The 18,625-nt window shown below is 33.5% G+C and overlaps 4 protein-coding genes across 18 annotated transcripts in view; 2 read left to right on the forward strand and 2 right to left on the reverse strand.

Annotated features, from left to right (window-relative positions):
* Positions 1-830: 830 nt before the first annotated feature.
* Hsf (Heat shock factor) lies at positions 831-11,475 on the reverse strand. 6 transcript variants are annotated; one of them, XM_064359379.1, is made up of 13 exons: positions 11,366-11,475; positions 11,153-11,312; positions 10,687-10,795; positions 10,319-10,443; positions 10,065-10,268; positions 8,000-8,212; positions 7,883-7,918; positions 5,230-5,349; positions 4,460-4,782; positions 4,275-4,407; positions 2,389-2,427; positions 2,229-2,304; positions 831-2,169 (listed from the first exon to the last, which is right to left on the reverse strand). In XM_064359379.1, the coding sequence occupies exons 2-13, from the start codon at positions 11,255-11,257 to the stop codon at positions 1,985-1,987; spliced, it is 1,668 nt and encodes a 555-aa protein (XP_064215449.1). In that variant the 5' UTR covers positions 11,258-11,312; positions 11,366-11,475; the 3' UTR covers positions 831-1,984. The 6 variants fall into 6 exon arrangements, with proteins under 6 accessions (XP_064215449.1, XP_064215450.1, XP_064215451.1 ...); XM_064359380.1 differs by having other exon boundaries at positions 11,153-11,307; positions 11,366-11,469; XM_064359381.1 differs by lacking the exon at positions 7,883-7,918.
* The window catches only part of pigeon, a 44,481-nt gene continuing 37,330 nt past the window's right edge, over positions 11,475-18,625 (forward strand). For 5 of the 6 annotated variants that reach the window (XR_001574764.2, XR_010335634.1, XR_010335633.1 and 2 more), the window contains exon 1: positions 11,475-11,699. Coding sequence is in view for 3 of the 6 variants with exons in the window: in XM_008200794.3 (XP_008199016.1) it covers positions 11,636-11,699 (64 nt within the window). In the remaining 3 variants the exon portion in view is untranslated. Of the gene's footprint in view, positions 11,700-11,943; positions 12,011-18,625 lie in introns of those variants that run through there. The other variant, XM_064359375.1, reaches the window with a different exon arrangement.
* LOC135267246 (uncharacterized) lies at positions 12,071-14,436 on the forward strand. Of its 3 annotated transcripts, XM_064359378.1 has the most exons (7): positions 12,071-12,289; positions 12,348-12,725; positions 12,778-12,910; positions 12,972-13,163; positions 13,217-13,860; positions 13,924-14,000; positions 14,056-14,436. In XM_064359378.1, the coding sequence occupies exons 2-7, from the start codon at positions 12,386-12,388 to the stop codon at positions 14,071-14,073; spliced, it is 1,404 nt and encodes a 467-aa protein (XP_064215448.1). In that variant the 5' UTR covers positions 12,071-12,289; positions 12,348-12,385; the 3' UTR covers positions 14,074-14,436. The 3 variants fall into 3 exon arrangements, 2 of the variants coding, with proteins under 2 accessions (XP_064215448.1, XP_064215447.1); XM_064359377.1 differs by having other exon boundaries at positions 13,924-14,436; XR_010335635.1 differs by having other exon boundaries at positions 12,781-12,910; positions 13,217-14,436.
* LOC135267247 (uncharacterized) lies at positions 14,381-16,096 on the reverse strand. Of its 3 annotated transcripts, none has more exons than XR_010335636.1 (5): positions 15,832-16,096; positions 15,586-15,779; positions 15,248-15,535; positions 14,826-15,186; positions 14,381-14,761 (listed from the first exon to the last, which is right to left on the reverse strand). XR_010335636.1 is itself a non-coding variant. In XM_064359384.1 (5 exons), exons 3-5 carry the CDS (start codon positions 15,640-15,642, stop codon positions 14,398-14,400), a joined length of 1,131 nt encoding a protein of 376 aa, XP_064215454.1. In that variant the 5' UTR covers positions 15,643-15,710; positions 15,763-15,779; positions 15,832-16,096; the 3' UTR covers positions 14,381-14,397. The 3 variants fall into 3 exon arrangements, 2 of the variants coding, with proteins under 2 accessions (XP_064215454.1, XP_064215453.1); XM_064359384.1 differs by having other exon boundaries at positions 14,826-15,535; positions 15,586-15,710; positions 15,763-15,779; XM_064359383.1 differs by having other exon boundaries at positions 14,826-15,535.

Genomic DNA, 18,625 nt, shown 5'->3' on the forward strand with positions numbered 1-18,625 from the left:
AAAATTAAAAAAATTGCTTTAGAAAAGCTAAAATCTTATGCTAGCCAAAAATGACGATTTTATGCACTAATTTGGATGAAAATATTTGATTTCAGCCAATTCCTTGCTTAAAACGCAAAAATTGCTTTAGAATGGCTAATATCGACTTGTCCTAGCCAAAAGTGACGATTTTTGCACTAGTTCAGATAAAAATACTTGATTTCGGACGATTTCTTGTTTAAAAACTAAAAATATCACTTTAGAAAGGCTAAATCATCTCATTCTGGTCAAAAACGACAATATATGCAGCAGTTAGATGAAAACACTTGATTTCTGACGAAGGGTCGGTTGGGTGCTGCTTTTAAGCAGTAAATTAATTTAGACACTTTATTTGCAGAAATACAAAGTTGGTGTAATGGTATGAATTGTTCTTTATTACAAGAGCTATCGTTTAATACCAAAAAATCTGAATTTGAGTAGTTATTAGGTTTCCATAAAATAAGAACCTTCTTATTTGTTCAACAGCATTTATATTAAACTTTTATTTCTCTTGAAACAAAAATGTTGGATGCAGATGGTCGGTTTTGGAACTAGATGACTCATTTAACATTACTACATTGTAAGCACTTTGTTATTAAAAATAGTCTTAAACCATGTAGAAGATTCATATTTCATCGAATACAAAAACCACTTTATATCATTGTTATTTTTGAGAGTTTTGTTTTTTTAAATACTACATACTAGTAATGTAATTAACAGTAAACTTATTTTAAGTAAGTACTTGTGTCAAGTACGGAATTTTATTTGTTCTGTTTCTGCTTTAGGAGAGAGGATTGAGTAGGGTAAAAACATTATATAGCATATGTTACAATTTACTGAAAACATATAAAACAAATAATAACAAAAAATATATTAAGATTAAAAAAAGTTAACTTGTGGACGCATACAAAATTGTCCAAAGTAAAATAATCCAATGTAAAAACGTTAAACGATCTAGGATCATGGCAGCATTGACGGAGGACTGGATATCGTAAATAGCTTTGTAGAAAAAAAATATAAGCCATTTATGCTTGTGGTCGGAAAATAGTGATACAGTGTGTTACTAGAGACACTTACAAAATTTAAATTTTACTTTAGACAGTTTTGTTACCATGTTGGTATTGAAAATAACACTAGAAATTTTGGATACTTTTATGGTCCACAAAAATACGGATGCTCATTTTACGTTCGACAAAAATACTTCGGATGCTTTTACGTTGGATAAAATTACATTCTGCTATTTTGGACATTTTTATGGTGGACAAAAGTACGGATGATCATTTTACTTTGGACAAAATTTAGCACTCCCTAACTAGTAACTTGAATAATCAAGATTAAAAGTTTTAGGAAACCTACAGTCTGGTTGATGCCTATAAAAGCTTACAAGGAAATAGCATCAAGCAATTGTTAAATCTCGGAACATTTTTATCGCCACAAAAATTTTGAGGTGAACTTCTTGAGACTCTACAGAAAAACCGTTGTGAAAAGTGGCGATAGCTGTATCCTTTACTACACAAGTACAACATTTTATCCAACAAAAAACCAACACTTGGTGTTAATTTTGACTGTTATGATCTATATCGCGTTGATTTGTTTGATTTTTTGCTGCATGAAACAACGGACTTTCAGTGTGAACTTATAAAACCTATCAAGTTTAAAAAAATACATAAATAGAGAAATTCCCTGTCTTATATAGATATACAAAAATAGCAATATTTATATATTGAAAAATACAATGGGCTAAAATATACAAAACAAACCAAGCCTTACATTAGATCGTATCAGTTGAAAAATAAAATCGCCAAACAAAAATACTAGGGAATTTTCTTGTATTCACAATCTGAAGTCACAGTAGTCTCCCTACCACATTACGCTAGTTTATAAAAAAAATGCGAATTTTATGACGGATCAACTCAATCGATCCAATTTTGTACATTTGTTTCTATCTCTGGCCTAAAATTAGAAATTACTTTTTGTTTTGTATAGCCGGAAAAATAGGTTCTTCTTTAATAATTTGCGGTGTATTAACAGTTGAAGATGTAGCTTCAGTTGTCTGTACATTCCCTTCATTAATGGTATCATCAAATAGTTCAGTAAAATCAAAATTACCACCATATGGGGTTAATTCAGACCCAGAAACCAACGGATCAGCTGGAAAAACACGATTTAATCAGCTACTTAATGAGCTACTTTTTCCCACAAAAACTTACAAGGATCGATCAAGTTTTCATTTTTATTATCATCATTAACATTCAGATCATAAACGGGAGAATCGCCATTAAAGAGCTGAAACAAAACAAATTACAACACAAAAAATTGGAACAATTTTGATCGACATTCTCTCGACTTATTATTGTAAAAAATTCTTACATAGACATCTTTGAAGTTTTGAGGGATCTTGTTTAATTCCTTAAAATAAAAAATACTATATAATTACAACACATTATAACTTAATAATTCCGAACACGACTGATTTAGCTTTTGAACAAAAAAAAAAAAAACATTAAGACAAAAGTAAAATTCAAGACAATCAAAAATAACCATGTCAGTGTTGTTAAACTACTTTTTAACACATAGTTAGCTCAATTGCAACTTGAAAATGTAACTAAATATTTAACTACAATTACAAGGAGAAGGTTCCCACCTTATGTAAATCTAATGACCACTCAAATCCAGATTGTTTGGTATCAATTGATAGCTCTAGAAATGAGGATCAATTCGTATAATTGCGCCAATTTTGTATCTTTTCAAATAAAGTGGCTAAATTAATTTAAATTTCAGGTGACTTCTGTCACAGAGTTTATAAAAGCAGCAAGCAACCGACCCTTCTGCCCGCAGGAAATATTCAAATGGAAAAAAAAATGAAATAAATTCAAATCTTATTGCACTCACTATGATGTTAAGCTTATTACGATTACAACTACCTTTAGAACCGGCTTACAGAACATTTTAACTGCAATTAAATTTTAATCGCCCTTAACTTGACATTTGTCAATGCATTTTAAATGTAATTTTCTGTAAACCAGCCCTTAATGTTTTACGGACTCCTATACTTCCTTACTTCCCAATTTCTCTAGCATCTCACTATAACCAATGCAATGCATTTCCCGTTTTTAAATTTTTCAATCTTTAATTCCGCCTTTATTTTAAAAGATACAAAGTTGGCGCAATGATACGAATTGTTCCTTATTTAAAGAGCTATCAATTGATACTTTTTTTATTTTATTCACTTATTTATTTTGATTAAAGGTGTGTACTATCAAAAACAGCAATGGAAAATATCGCTTGTTATTTAAAAAAAATTAAAAATGACATCACAACTCAAAAACCAATGACGTCATAAATGTAACTAAAATAAAATTGACTTATTCAAGCGGTGTCGGGACACTTGCGCCTTTTTACCTGAAGTGGGTCAGATGCGCCCGATCCGGAATCAAGCCTATTACCTAACTGTGATTGAGTGTCTGGTGGGTTACTTGCGCCCCCATATACTCAGTACTTATGTAAAAGCTGAACAAGAAAGACAGACATTGACAGAATTTTGAATCCTTTTTTTTATCAAATTTTGTAACAATTAATTCAATTCTCTATTATATTATTATTTCTCTATTACATATTAATTTATTTAACAACAAAAAACAATAACAAAAAATATCAAAGTGGCATCCCATAGCTGGTAGACCCTCCCATTTTCCGCTACGACAGACGGTTTGTATTTTATTTCACTCATTCGCATTGTAACAACAAAGACAAAACTAATAAGCAGATGGGAAAGTATTAATTGATACATTTATAAGACATTCGGTCAAAATTATAAAATTTTTACTATATTTATATTAATTTCTTCGAATTAATTGTGAAGGGTCGGTTTACAAAAAGCGAAATTAAGATTTATTTCAGAATTCAACTAATTCAAATTAAGTTGCCGTTTAAAATGCATTGACAAATGTCAAGTTAATCGCTATTAAGATTTAATTGCAATTAAAATGTTCTGTAAACCGGCTCTTAATCATTCAATTTAATTTCAATTAGTCGGCCTCGCTTTGACAATGAAGGGGCCAGATAATGGAGGTTCCACTGTATTATGAGTTTTTAGCAACTGCGTCATGTCATGAGCAATTTAATATGACAAAATTAAATACTGTAGTTAAAACTTTAGTCAAATGTAATTAAATTTGAAAAAGTAGTCAAACAACAATTTTAACTACTTGTAGTTAAAAACTTAACAACACTGCATGTTGTGTTTCACAGCTTACCCCTAGTAAGGCATTAGCATCAACAAATGGATTATATCCATTTAAAATATCTTTGAATTGGTCTAATTCCTGTTGAGTGGCTTCCACGTGGTTATTTAAATCCATGGTATAAGTATCGCTAGGTCCTGGCATACTATAAAAACACTGTAGGTAAAAAAAGTAAAAAATAAATAAAATTGTGTTACCTCTTAATTACATCACACAAATTCGTATCACGAGTGGCAATGGCCATATTGTTACTAGTAACAGGAGCAGATGACAGTGAAGTGGCTGCGTTTATAGGTTTTCCATTCTTAGCCCCATCTTTAGTCGTATTATTTTTTATTAAATTACTTAACAACGTGTCCTGAGTTGACGGATTCAAAAACACTTTTTGATTATCAAAACTGCCGTTATTGTCAACATTAACATCACCAACTGGTGATGCTTCATCTTTTAAACTATTAATCAAAGTTTCTTCGCTTATATCCTGATCCGGAATAATTAATTCTTCTGGTGTACTGACACACTAGAACAAATTGTTGCATTATTTGATTGGTTTTACACAAATATAATAACATGACACAAAAAATTACTCAAAAAACACGAATTGGTCAAAACACGTCCGTGTGATTTATTAGTATTACATTATGCGTGCGGTAGTTTCAGTTTTTTTAACGCTCTTAGCTTCGCTTCGAGCTTCAATATTAGAACTTCATGGTATAAAATATCTAACGCACAAATAATGTACAAAACTTTTTGGCCGAAGAACGTTCTTCGATTAATTCAAATTCCGATTTTTCAGAACATTTTCACCACGAGATAGCGTTGATTAGAATCTTGCCGAAGAAAAGTGTTTATTTTTTAATACTAAATACGTAAATGAGAGCTTAAAATTTTCGTGTTATTTTCAAAAATGTGTAAACATGTTAAGTACAATTGTTGAGGCCAAAAAGTTTATTTAAATTATACCCACCACATATTCAGGTTTGTCCCAAGTACTTTCTTCTCCATTTTCTTCAACTAATAACTGAGATTGTAGTGGTGAGTTAAGATCTGTTTGTTGGGAACCAACAGAAGCAGCAGGGCTGTCGATCTGAATGAAATTTCTATTTTTAACACAAATCTAGATTAAGCCCAAATATGACGAATAAATTACTTTTCTATCAAAAGAAATATAAAAATGTTGTCTTGTCAGCCATGACAATTTTTATAAAGTTCAAAACGATTGCTATTTTTCTATTATTAGCGGGATTTTAAGTCAAAAAAGTAATTTTTAAATAATTAGAATTTGCGTCAACCAAATACTTAAAAAAAAGTTTTCCTTTTTGAGGCACAATATTTGTTGGTAATTTTTAAATGGTCCTTTTCGTTGTTCAAAAACTTTGAAAAACGACAAAATCTACTTTTGAATATAAAAACAATATCTAGGTTTAAATTTAAAATCATTGTCATGAAAATGTCATGAAAAATACCTATCTTTTCTTAAAAAACAATTTAATTATTGTGGGTGATTTTAATATTAAATTTAATTTCGATTCTAAGCATTGTAAAAGTCTTTTTTTATCATATAATATGTATGAAATGGTTCAAGGAAACACAAGAATAACCACACGCAGTAAAACAAGAATAGACAATGTTTTTACAAATATGATCTTTAATAATTTTAAAATAGAAGTTCTTGAAACACACATATCGGATCACATCGGTATACAGCTAACTATGAGCATAAAAAGTAATACTAATAAAACTGATACAGTAAAAAACATTAGAATTTTAAATGAACAAAACAAAATAAAATTTAAAAATGCTGTAGCTAAAACGTGTTGGGAAAAAGTATATGCATATAATCGCAATGATATCGATGCCCAGTGGAGCAATTCTATAAATATTTTCAACGATAAATTTACCGAATGTTTTCCTCTAAAACAAATAAAAGAGAAAAAAACAAGAAAATATTTATAAAAATGATCCTAAAGTAAAATATTATTTTTTCTATGAAGGTACATGTGTGTGAATTTTTTTCAAAATTTTTCTACAATCTTTTTATAATTAGTAAATTATTATTTACTATTAAACCGCTGCAAAAAAAAAACTATAATTTTTTACGTATTTCAAATAAACCAAATATTGCTTAAATTTTTGTGCTAGCCCCAAAAACTGCAATTATTAAATAAAATTGGAAAATTAAATTAAACGTTTTAGGACTATCAACAATTTTTTACGTATTTTTTGCACAAAACATCATTTAAGCATCGTTTCTTCGGTTAATTAATAATTTACATATTTTCAATTTTAATAATACTATTAACATTTTCATTAAATTAATAAATAATTATTATTATAAGAAACTGTAGAAAAAAAAATTGAAAAAATGTACAAACATAAAGGAAATGAAGCATTTTAGCAAACGCAGATTTCTACGTGATTAATTCTCGAGCAAAAAATACATAGCAGAATTTTGCACAAAATCTGAAGAGGTAAAAAACAGCTTTTTAATAGTATATTTATTATGAAAAGTAATGCTACTATTCTCTAACTTCTTTAACTATGTTATTTGTCTATTACTACAAAAATTATAGCTGTTATTTAAATTTAAAAAGATTATACAAAATTCGTGTGTTGATACCTTTCCCGTCATCAAATTTTGAAAACGAAAATACACTTGTGATCAGCAAAAAATGGAGATTCGTCGTCTTACCATGTTTTTTATATTTATTACTATGACATTTTTTTCCCAAAAATAAAAGTGTTATGTTGGTGCAAATTTAGTTAAAAAGTGAAAACTTAATAAAACTTAAACCTTAAAAACAACGGACTCCTAGATTGACAATAAACTTTAACGCCTCTTGTACGGCTCGTCGCATGTGTCAAATATCTGTTTTTAGAAAAGTTCCACATGTCAGCGCTCTCATGCGGATATTTTAAGAAACATACACATGTCACTGCAAAAATGTTGAAATAATTAAACAATTTCAAATTATCAAATCGCAAGTTGACTGTTTACACTTTTTAACTTGTGCTTTAAATTGTTGCTGGTTGTTCGTTACTTGATTATAATTAGTTTCAGTTTGGCATAGGATCAAAAATTATACCTTCAAATTAGAAAGTGTTGTAACGAAAACTATTCATCTCAAGTAAAACTTTAGAAAACGAAATGATTTACATTTAAAATTGAAAATTGATTATTATATAAATAGCCTTTTATTCTTGTCATCACAAATTATATCAAACTGAAAAAAAAGCAAAAATGCCTAGTTGCAAGTGTTGAACATAAAACATGTTTCTATTATTTGCTGATCAGTAGTCCTCAACTCATCATCGACAACGCGACGGGCTGTATAAGAGACGTAAGTCTATTATCATTATCAATCTAGGAGGCCGTGTTAAAAACAGATCATGACTAACAAAACTACATTTTTTATCTGATGATACTTTGCAGATAAAGAAAGTACAAAGTCTAAGTGATTTATACCGACTCACCCTATAAATTACCAATAGCAATAAAATAAGATTTTTTTAGATCAAAGAAACAAGAAATTTTCCAAATCAAGCATACTAATTAGTTGATAGGACAAGTATTAGTATTTTAAGAAAAGAAAAGTAGTCACACAAATTCGATGACATACCAAGTCATTTTCAATTTCGATGTTGCTTCCTTCCACCTTTATTGGAATGAATGAAAAAATATGAAAAGCTTTTTAGTAATTATCCAAAACATAACAAGCGTAAAAATCGATACTTACAACTGGTACTTCCTCTTCGTATAAATTTGGTGTTAAATCCAGTTCGCTGTCCAATTCATGAATTGTGGGTCCCTCTGCATTAATGTTACTTTTTCCGTTATTACTAAGTTTGCTTTTCTTATTTGGACTTTCGTGCAACATCAATTGGTACCCCCTTTTTACACCAACTGTCATTCTAGACGGTTGAACTAACGTAACTAAGAATTGAATGAGCTAAAAAAAAATTGGTAAAAAAAAGTAACCACACATACAGCCCGTTCCAGCGATTTTATAGTCCAATATTGACTTTTAAACAATTGAAATACAAACATTTGTTTACAAAAGCCGTGGATACTACCTCCCTGCATCACCTAAAATTATTTTCAAGTATACAGGCTGTTCCAGAAATTACGTAGAATACAAATTTTGTTTTTTTTTAAACTAAACGTCCTAAATTTTACACTGACCGGCAGAAAAACTGCAACATCTACTTAAAGCGTCAATAAAAAAGAAATAAATTAAATTGGGGCGCACACAAGTTATATAAGTGTCATTTGAACTATTTTTAAAGCAATAGTACAATAAAATATCATTATAGTCAAGCTTTTAAGCTTTACTAGTAAAGCTTATTAGTATGTAATTTGGAAAAAAAAGGACAAATAAGGAACAACTAAAATTGGTTTTGTGTCAGAAGCTCTTATTATAGTCGCAAGCCTGCGTGACATACTTTGATTTAAATTCTGAATCGCTTCTTAAGGTGAGTTTTCCCAGAGCAGAGCAGCTCTCAGGTCCTGAAGTGTTAATAGCAGCTACCACGTCGCCGAATTTGTCTTCCTAGTATATCCCAAAGATATTCTATTGGACGTAGGTCCGGGCTTCGCGCTGGCCACTCCATAGCTTCGACTCCAACTGCTTGAAGGAAATTTCTCACAGTAACTGAAGCGTGTGGGCGTGTATTATCGTGTATCAAAATAAACTGTTCGCCAATAAATCCCGCAAAAACTAACACATGTTCTTCTAATACGTCCTCGATGTACCTTCTAGCTGTTAAAGTAGCTCCTTTGATGAACACAAGCTTTGCGAGCCGTGTAAGATATACAGCCCATACCATCACGGACCCTCCTCCAAAGCTCTCCCTCTTACTAAAGTTACATTGTGTTTCTAGTCCATCAGGAGACCTCCAAGCAAATCGAGATACATCTGAGAATAGAACATTGTCCATTGTTGGATATTCCAATTAAGATGTCCTCGCGCAACCTGATGATTTCTGAGAAGTTCTGGACCGGTTGCAGCCGTCTAGCAGCGAAATTTGCTTCCCTTAGTCGTCTTCTTATTGTTCTTTCGCTTACGTTAACCTTCTTGTAGTTTACTTCTAACCTGAACCGCAATTATATGCCGATGACGCAGAATTGAAACCACTATAAACCGATCGTCGCGTACACTTGTACTGCGCTGTCTGCCTGATTCCAGGTCTTCTTCGATATTCACCACTCTCTAGGAAGCGAGTGATGGCTCTGTGAACACTAGAGCGAGAAAAATCCAATTCTCTTGCAATTTGTCTTATGCTGAATCCAGTATTCGATAAAACTACAGCTCTGACGGAATCTTCTAAGGATAAAGGCATCTTTTGAGGGTTTTTGGCAACGAAGACAAAAGACACAGTATATTAAAAATCAAACACGAAATGACTACGATAAACGACTTTCAAAAGTAACTCAAATTCCTTGAACTGCGATAACTTTTTAATATGACATCTTAGAAAAAAAACGAACAAAAATATAGTACAAAAAACAAAGTCCAGATAAGAGAAAAATCCGTATATACATTTGGGGTGTCTTACCAAATGATTTTTAAAAAATTATAGAGAATTTTTAAAGTTTCCCATTTTTTGTGCCCGCCAGTTTAGCTTAAAAACATCACTGTCAAAAGCCACATCCAAAAAAACCAAGTTCGTATTATAAATGAAAATAATTTTAGGTAAATCAAAGGGTTAGTATCGACAAATTTGTAAAAAAATACTAACATGTAAAAGACAATGTAAAAGACAATAATGGACTTTTTCACATTGCTGTATATAAAACCTTACCTTATTGACGATTTTTTGTTGTTTCAAATGTTTCTGCCTAAGAATAGCCACTTCGCGCCACAAAAGCGCATTTTCTTGTTTCATTGCATTTAGTTGATTATCAACACTGACTTGACGTCCTCTGAGTTGTTTAACATCGCTTAGAACTTTAGTTAACTCGTCATGTTTATTGTTATTTTCGTTAGAAGTTTTAGAAGTGGTTGCCTGTAAATCATTACATTACATGACGAATGATCTTTCTTTGACATACCTACTTTTCTTTTAATATTGCGCAAGAGTTCAGGCTGGTCTTTAAGAAAATACGGATGTGAAAATTGAATTTCATCTTTATCTGAGTCCATTGTACCATTTTCAACCGTCGACATTTTATGGAAACCATCTAAAATTGATGGAGGAAATAATAAATAAAACTAGAATAAACATAAATGGCTCCGATCTGATAATAACAACAATATAATGGTATCCAGGTATGGCCTATAAGAAATCAACTCGCCAGAGCCCAGTTTTTGTCGTTCTGAGCAAAAAACATGACATAAACTTTAGGCCACGATTTCGTACTTTGGATTCCCAAATTTGTAGGTATTATTATTAGATTCAGTAGATTATAAATGTTGATACTTACACATGTTTAACTGCCTCACGAAACTACTCATGTTATTGTGTTTGTAATAGAGAGGAAGAAGTTCATACCAAAATTGAGCTTGATTTGGTATCACAAAGCTAGTGCCGGACTAAAAAAAGTCATTCATGAATATTTCGAATCAAAACAGTTCGGCGTGAAATAATAATAGATCATGTCCCCTTCGGCTCAATTACCCCACTTTACCCTAGACCTACCTTAATTAAACATGGCCGATGTTTTTTATCTGAGTAAAGGTAATTAAAATGCCATTCTAGGTGATAAAGGCAAACGCAATCGGCCCTATTTAACTTATTTAGAGTTAAGGTAGTATATGGGTTGTGTCTCGAGCCCCCCAGACCCCGATTTGACAACGGGTGAACAAAATGGACATTGAGCCTGAATGATGGGAAATTTATACACGGTTCACATTGTCTTGTTTTTGGCAATTTAAAACTAAATCACTCACCGGACTCCAGCAGATCAGGTGGTCGGTCGATGGGTCATTAACCATTTTCCATAATTTACCTAAAAAGGCTGGAGTGTTTGCAGCATTTTCCCCTAACGGTTGCATTGTAGGACCTTTTCTTATTGTACAATACTCCCTAACGTGTGTTTATTGACCTGAACTGATCATTAAATACCATTAAATTATTACTAATTAAAAACGAGTCGCACAAACCATTAAACAAACAGATGGTGAGTGGTGGCACTACTACATAACTTTCGACGTTACCAACCTAACAAAACCACCGACGCGCCAAATTCAAATCTGACCCAGTTCAACCGTCACTGCAAAACATCCAATTCAAATCACGCCGAGTCAAATGTAGAATATTTAATTGTATTCGTGTGCTTGGCAAACCTGCCCTTTTTTCTAAATTTGCAATTTTTCCAAATTTTGCGATGCGATAAGTAAATTTGTGAACACATACAACGTAGTAGGCTTGTGATGGTGACAGTGGATAATTTTACCTCAAAATTGTGCGCTATAATTTTAGGGAAAAATACTGAAGGTAAGTTAATTGTTCATAATCTTCGTTTCAGTAATCGTATCAACGAAAGAGCATCATTATTCTTATTAACAAAGACATAAACTGTTGACTATTTTTATTAATATCGATTTGCTTATCATGACCACAATGCGCATGTGTGGAAATTTTCATTTTATCAATAGTCAGTCTCCTAATAACGAAAATAACTTTTTAAACATACAAGACGATCACGTGGTTTGCTTAGTTTAAATTATATCACTTTGCTGCGTCATAATAATGAATGAGCTACTCGTATATCAGACTTCAGACACTATCATTTACAATAATTGATTGTAAGAAGGTTTGGCGCATGTCTTTTCCACATCTGCTTGAAAATTTAAATGTATATTGAATGCCTATACGCGCTATCAGTGTGACGTAGACATTTGAGGTAGGTCAGCACCTTAAAGCTAAACAATCGCCATTTTCAATGCTTTTCTTATGGGCATTTAAAAGTTTTTCGTATTTCTTTAATGCTAGAAGTGTAGGAACATTACTTTTACAGAGAAATGATAGCTATGAAAAATGCAATGTCGTTTCTTAAAGATTTTAGCAACTGAGCTAATATTTCTGTAAGTTGAACACATAAATCCTTTTCTAACCTAACTTTTTTCAAACTTCAAAATTCAGTTTTTCTTAATTTGGACATCATATTGATGTAAATTATTATGTGGCCTTTTAAAACTGAGGGAAAAATGGTTTGCCACACTAATGACATTGGATTTCTTCTGAATGACGAATTCATGGGGTGCAACCGGCGCAACCCCAATAAACGGGTTGTTTTCTGTCCCCCTCCCCCATCACGAGGGATGAATAGCAGGTATACGAGGGTAGAGGGTTCAGGCACATACATGGTTGAAAGTAGTACGGGTTGTGAGTTCTGTGCTTCTTTCGTGAGTGTCTTTTGTTATCGTGTTTTTTCCGATCGTTCTCCATATCTTCGTGTTCTTGAATTTTTAAAATTCTGTTTTTCCAAGACATTATCTCATTTTTGTGGTACATCATTAGGTATGATTTGTGAATAATATTTTGTTGCGATACTTTGATAGTTCATGTGTAGTAGGTTTTTACATCACAACTATGGGAATGTGTTGGGCTCCAGATTGCAAACACTATAGTACTCGCGATAAATGCCATTTTTTTAGTTTTCCTAAGTCGGGAAAAGAACGAGCACTATGGAAAAAATTGTTGAGGTAATTTTTAATAGATGTTTTGATATTAATTTTTAATTGCTTGTTTCATTGTTAAATGTAGAAGAGATGTAGAACCCGGACCAGGAGCCTACGTTTGCAGCTGCCATTTTCGGGATGGAAGAAAGGAAAATGGTCCTGAATTATTTTTGCACAATATCGCAAAAAGAGCCTATTTTCAAGTGGAATCTCCAGAAAAAAAAAAGATGAAAAAACAAGGACTCCCTTCTTGTTCTAGTTCCGCTGAATCATTAAGGTAAAAAGTGAATCCTAGTTTTAAATTGATTTACAATTTGATCATTTGAATAGTGTTGATATACCGGAAGAAACAGTACCATCGACAATGAATTTAGAGGAAGTGCCATCGACGTCTACAGCCGTAGTTGCAGCACCAGCAGATATAATTCAAGATGCTCCGTTAGAATCTATGGGTGTGCAAGCACCCTTGGTGTCACATGCGGCTCTTGAAGCAGAAATGTATTTTCTCAAAAAGGAAAATGCTGAACTTAAAGCAAAAATACAATATCTGACAGTACGATTTTGCTATGAAAATGTTCAAGGAAATGACAAACTCATTGTTTTATATACCGGTCTTCCCAATAGCCAGATTTTCGAAGCATTGTTTCACTTAATCGAAAAGTTGGACATAAAATATTACCACAAATGGACAGTCCAAAAGTTAACTAGAATTGACCAACTCTTTTTAACCCTAGTAAAATTACGACTCAATTTCCCTCAACTTGATTTGGCGCAACGCTTTGGGGTTGCCCAAAGCACAGTTTCTAATATTATTTTAACATTTGTCCATGTAATATATGAAATTTTATATAAACAGTTTATGACGACAATGCCTTCGCGCGAAAAAAATAAATCTTGCTTGCCAACATGTTTTAGCAATTTTACTAATTGTAGAGCAGTTCTAGATTGTACCGAAATTTTCACTGTGGTATCACGTAAGTCTATGTCAACACAGAAATTAACATATAGTACTTACAAACATCATAATACTTTCAAAGGGCTAATTGGAGTTGCACCCAATGGTGTCATCACATTTGTAAGTGATTTATACGTGGGATCAACTTCTGATCAAAAAGTTGTTTTAAATTGTGGAATAATCGACATGTTAAAAACTGGAGATATGATTTTAGCCGATAAGGGATTTTTGATCCAAAATATTCTGCCACCAGGGGTCACTTTGAATATTCCACCTTTTTTATCAAATGTCCAATTTACACCAGAGCAAGTTAAGTGTACCGAAAATATTGCACGTGCAAGAATACACGTCGAAAGGGCAATACGCCGATTAAAATGTTATCATATTTTAAATTTTTTGCCAGAGTCTTTGTGCCACTATGGAGATATTGTTTTTAAAGCGACTGCCGCTTTAACAAACCTCCAATTTCCATTAATTAAAGAGGTAGCAGAATTGTTTCAGGATTGTGATGATTAAAATAATGTAAAATAAAAACCATCTATTTATATACAGTTTATTATTGTGAAATAAAGGAAATATATTGGTCAAGATAAAATTCTTTTAAAATATTGATATTTTCTGACCACCCCGGATCTTTTTCAATTTGAAATATCTCTGTGCACTTTGGTGTCCACACGACAAAGTAGCAGATACTTCGACCAGTGATGTGCATTTGCCCCTGTACTTGGTGGTAATAATTGTGATTGCTGTTAAGATTAATGTCCTCATTTTCATCCCTCCAATAAAAATATTTTTTATCCTTCAGGGCTTCAGACAAACTGTCAGTGTCCCTATATTTATATGGGCATTTAATTTCGAGAATCCCATCTTCTTCCACTAATCCATCAGGACTTGCTCCCAAAAAGCCTGATTCTTCCAACCTACAAAAAAAAGTAATATTACATTATTCATCTAAGTTATACGTGTTAATTATTTTCGACCTACCAAAATCCCGTCTCTTGGACTTTAAGATTCGTCGCTTCTTCAAATTCTCTGAGCGCTGTCTTCTCGTGGGTCTTACCCCACTGCACAGCAGCAACCCTGTCAAGCGAATAGCCTTCCGCCAAATTTTTAAATAAAGAGGGTGGGAATCTTCGTCTACTGCAAGCAGATAGTACCATGCCAAACCTGCTGGCCGTTAAACGATGTTTCCTTGCTACATGCCAATTTTCGTTAACATGTTGGCCCCGAGTGCACGCCTCAACCAGTTTAATGCGTGCCTCATCTATTCTGCACTTCTCCAAAAGAAACTTTTGTTTGTCTATGGCCTGCACGTATTCTAAGCTTTGTAGAATTTCTTCGATATCTGCAATAATTTTTCTGGCTTCTTCACTTGCTTCTGGTCTTAGGAGCCAAGTGAAGCCCACCACATTCGTGACGCCTATTTCGGCACGGAACTGAATAATTTCGTCCTCAGTAGAGGACCTAGACAGTGCCGTATAGTTTGATAATTTCGGCTTGTAAACATCAGCTAACTTAATGACTTCTGTTTGTGGTGTTGTTTTTGATGGGGCACTCCACTGACACTCAATGTCAGTAGCACTTACATTATAATGAGCATAATATAATGCTGCAGCCATATGATGGCAAGCCACGTTGCCCCTTGGGCAGGTACAATGTGCCGTCTTAACCCCTTCTTCTAGGTCATATGAAATCTAAAACACACTTTGTAGAAGAAATGTCTAACAGTTAAATAAATACAAACCTCCACAGTATAATTTAGCTTTTTCATGCTCGGTAGAACTTCTGCAGAAATTCTCATCGGTTGTACTGTGCCATCAAACCTAAATTTGGTGACGTGACCGCTGGTAAAAGCATTTTCTCCCCGAACTAAAAAGCGATTACCGTCCCCAAAAAATTTCGCAATAAAGTGAAACTTAACAATGTGCTTTTCTGCCACTAAAATGCATAAATATAATAGTTTCTCAAAGTATAATTAAAGCTTACTCACTTTCTCACCGACAACGTGGTTCCCTGTATTCTTTTATAAAGTTCGTATTTTCACAAAAAGTCACTTCTAAATTAAATTAAAGTCTCTAGTGGCACAAATTACACCCGCTGCAGCTATTTGACACGTTATTAACGCACAAACACAACCAAAAAACCGAAAAACGTATTACACCACATGTAAAAGACTGGTTGTTTAGCTTTGAGCAACTGACCTACCGTAATAAGAGTGGGGAGGTGACGTCACGACTGATAGCGCGTATTGTTAAAGTGAGTGCGGCAATAGGTTTTTTTATACTTTGCCTAGTACATTGCCATCATTTTAAAACGGTACAATTTAAATGCACAGTATTTTATTTAAACGACAAGTATTTTTGATCAGTAAAATTAATAAATGCACAGTAAAATAATAAATGCACAGTAAAAATAATAAATATACAGTAAAAATAATAAATGCACAGTAAAAATAATAATTGCACAGTAAAAATGATAGATGCAAAGTAAAAATTAATAATAAATGGACAGTAAATAATAGCATCTCAAAACTAGAGAGCGTAGAATTCCACACTTCGAGTTTTACGTTTCCGAGTTTAATCGTTCGAAGGGTATGTTTCCTTTTAGATCGCTGGGGCGAAGCCCCAGCCTGCAAGCTAGCTACTGAGCGTTTATTATTTAAACTGTGCAAACTGAAACTAGATACTGTGCATATATGTTTTTTTACTGTGCAAATTTTAATAAAATACTGTGCGTGGTTTACTTGTCATTTAAATATTCTGATTGCGCACATAACTGCGCACCTTGTATGTCCCTCTCATGGCCTGTCTCCCTCGACTGTGACATCATGCCGTGCTTTTTAGCACGGCAAATTATTGAAGTTAACACAAAAAAAGCTATTAAGCCTCGTAGTTTTTTGTCCAGTATGATGATTTCTTGTGTTTTCCTAAGTATAGATATCTACTATTAGTTGCTTATTGTAATTAATTAATATTTACGATTAAAACAAGATTTTACTTGCTAAAATTAAAACAGGGATATTCTTTATGTATTGTTTTAGGATAAATAATAAATAAATAACTACTTGTGTACTCTGTTAACCACTTTAACAATAATAATTAATAATGCATCACACAAACGCTTGTTTTACGGACTAAAAGAACGGGTTGTTTGTCTTCAATGTTTATGTGTCGATATTTTCAGTTACGACAATTTGATCATCAAAACTTTTTACCAAAAATTGGTAAAAAATCCCAGTTTGTTGGTGTGTGAGGTTTTCCAGTTAGGTGTAGAGATTTATGATAATTACCATATCAATGGTAGGGTGAGTCGTTCAATCATATTTTAACTGCTGTGATGTTGACAGTTATAATTGTTGATAACGTTCATCATAAACCTGCGTGAGTATTGAGTACAGTATCAAACTGTGGTTGAATAAATGCGCTATTCATCAGTTGATAGTATTTAATTGGTTGATATTAAATTTGATGAATTGCATTGACAGTTAACGAATTATGAATAAGATTGAGTTGAGCCCCGACATGTCGAGCTAAACTTTGTTAGTCTGTCTATCCTTAATTGATCCACGGTTAAGCTTGAGGCGGGGCGGCGCTTGAAAATGCCCATTGCAAGCCGAGATTAACCCAACAGGGGACCTGGAGAACCCTTCAGGTCTGGTTTATGTTTATTTGTGGATGCGGGGGATCATTAGGCAGCTGCGCTCATTGCACCCCCAGGTCTAGGTTGCAGAATAGGTCGTGGGAAGAGCGCTGGAAAGTGCACTTGGTCGTTGGTCCGTGAGATAGCTTCGGCTATGAGGTTAAGGGACTTTTCACCACCTGCGCTATGAAAAGGGCCTCCATTGCACGCTTAGGGCTATGTGTCATTAGCGGCTGACCAGGTTGGCCAAAAAGGTTATCATTGCATTGCCCGGAACCGCCCCCTTTTTATGTTGGTCATAGCGAGTACCATGAACATAATATCCATTGCACGCTTGGTGTTGAATGACCTGCGGGTCTCGAAGTAAACGCTGGACGGATATTACCGGGGTACTCTTTGGTACCCCGAGGTACCTAAGACAAGTGGTGGACATAGAATAAGAGAGAGGGTGGTGGATGACAAGGCAGCGTTGCCTGTTGCACGCAGAACCGCGAACCGCGAGGTGGTCTCTCGATTGCTGGTGATCCAGAGACAAGCGGGCTGGATGGTATCTATGAGCAAAGGGGTAACCCTTTACCTAGACCAGGACTGCGACTGTTAAGCTTTTGAACGCTTTGGACAGAGCTCAACCGGTTCTATGCGAATTACCTGACATTTGATAAGCGTATGTTTGTAATTTACGATAATTACGCGTCTATACAAAAATCGGTTCATCAAAGGGCATTGTAATGGATTTTGCACGTGTTCAAATCAGCTTAAGTTTTGTGTTTCAAAAATGGCCCTACACAAGTGAGTTTGTTTTGTTCAGCCAGAGAAAAACGGGTTTTTTGAATTTCCTAATCTCTATATTTGTAGTGTTGTGAATTTATTTGATAATGTTATTAACAACAACAAATATTTAACTTACATTCTCATCTAAAAATTTAATCAGGACCACATGGAACTTTTTTTCCGCGATGCGATGAAGGCGAGGTAACCGTAAAAATCCTAGCGCCGGCCGCCCAGTTTGAAGGTTTACAAAAGGCTTATACTGCAACAAAGCTTACAATTGAAATTAAATTACCAAATGCCAATTGTCTAAACTTTCTTACACAGGAAAAAAACTATAAATTTTGACAATGTGTAAGAAGAAAATTACGTGGAAA

This window comes from Tribolium castaneum, chromosome 10 (genome assembly GCF_031307605.1).
Source record: "Tribolium castaneum strain GA2 chromosome 10, icTriCast1.1, whole genome shotgun sequence".
Taxonomy (NCBI): Eukaryota; Metazoa; Arthropoda; class Insecta; order Coleoptera; family Tenebrionidae; genus Tribolium; species Tribolium castaneum.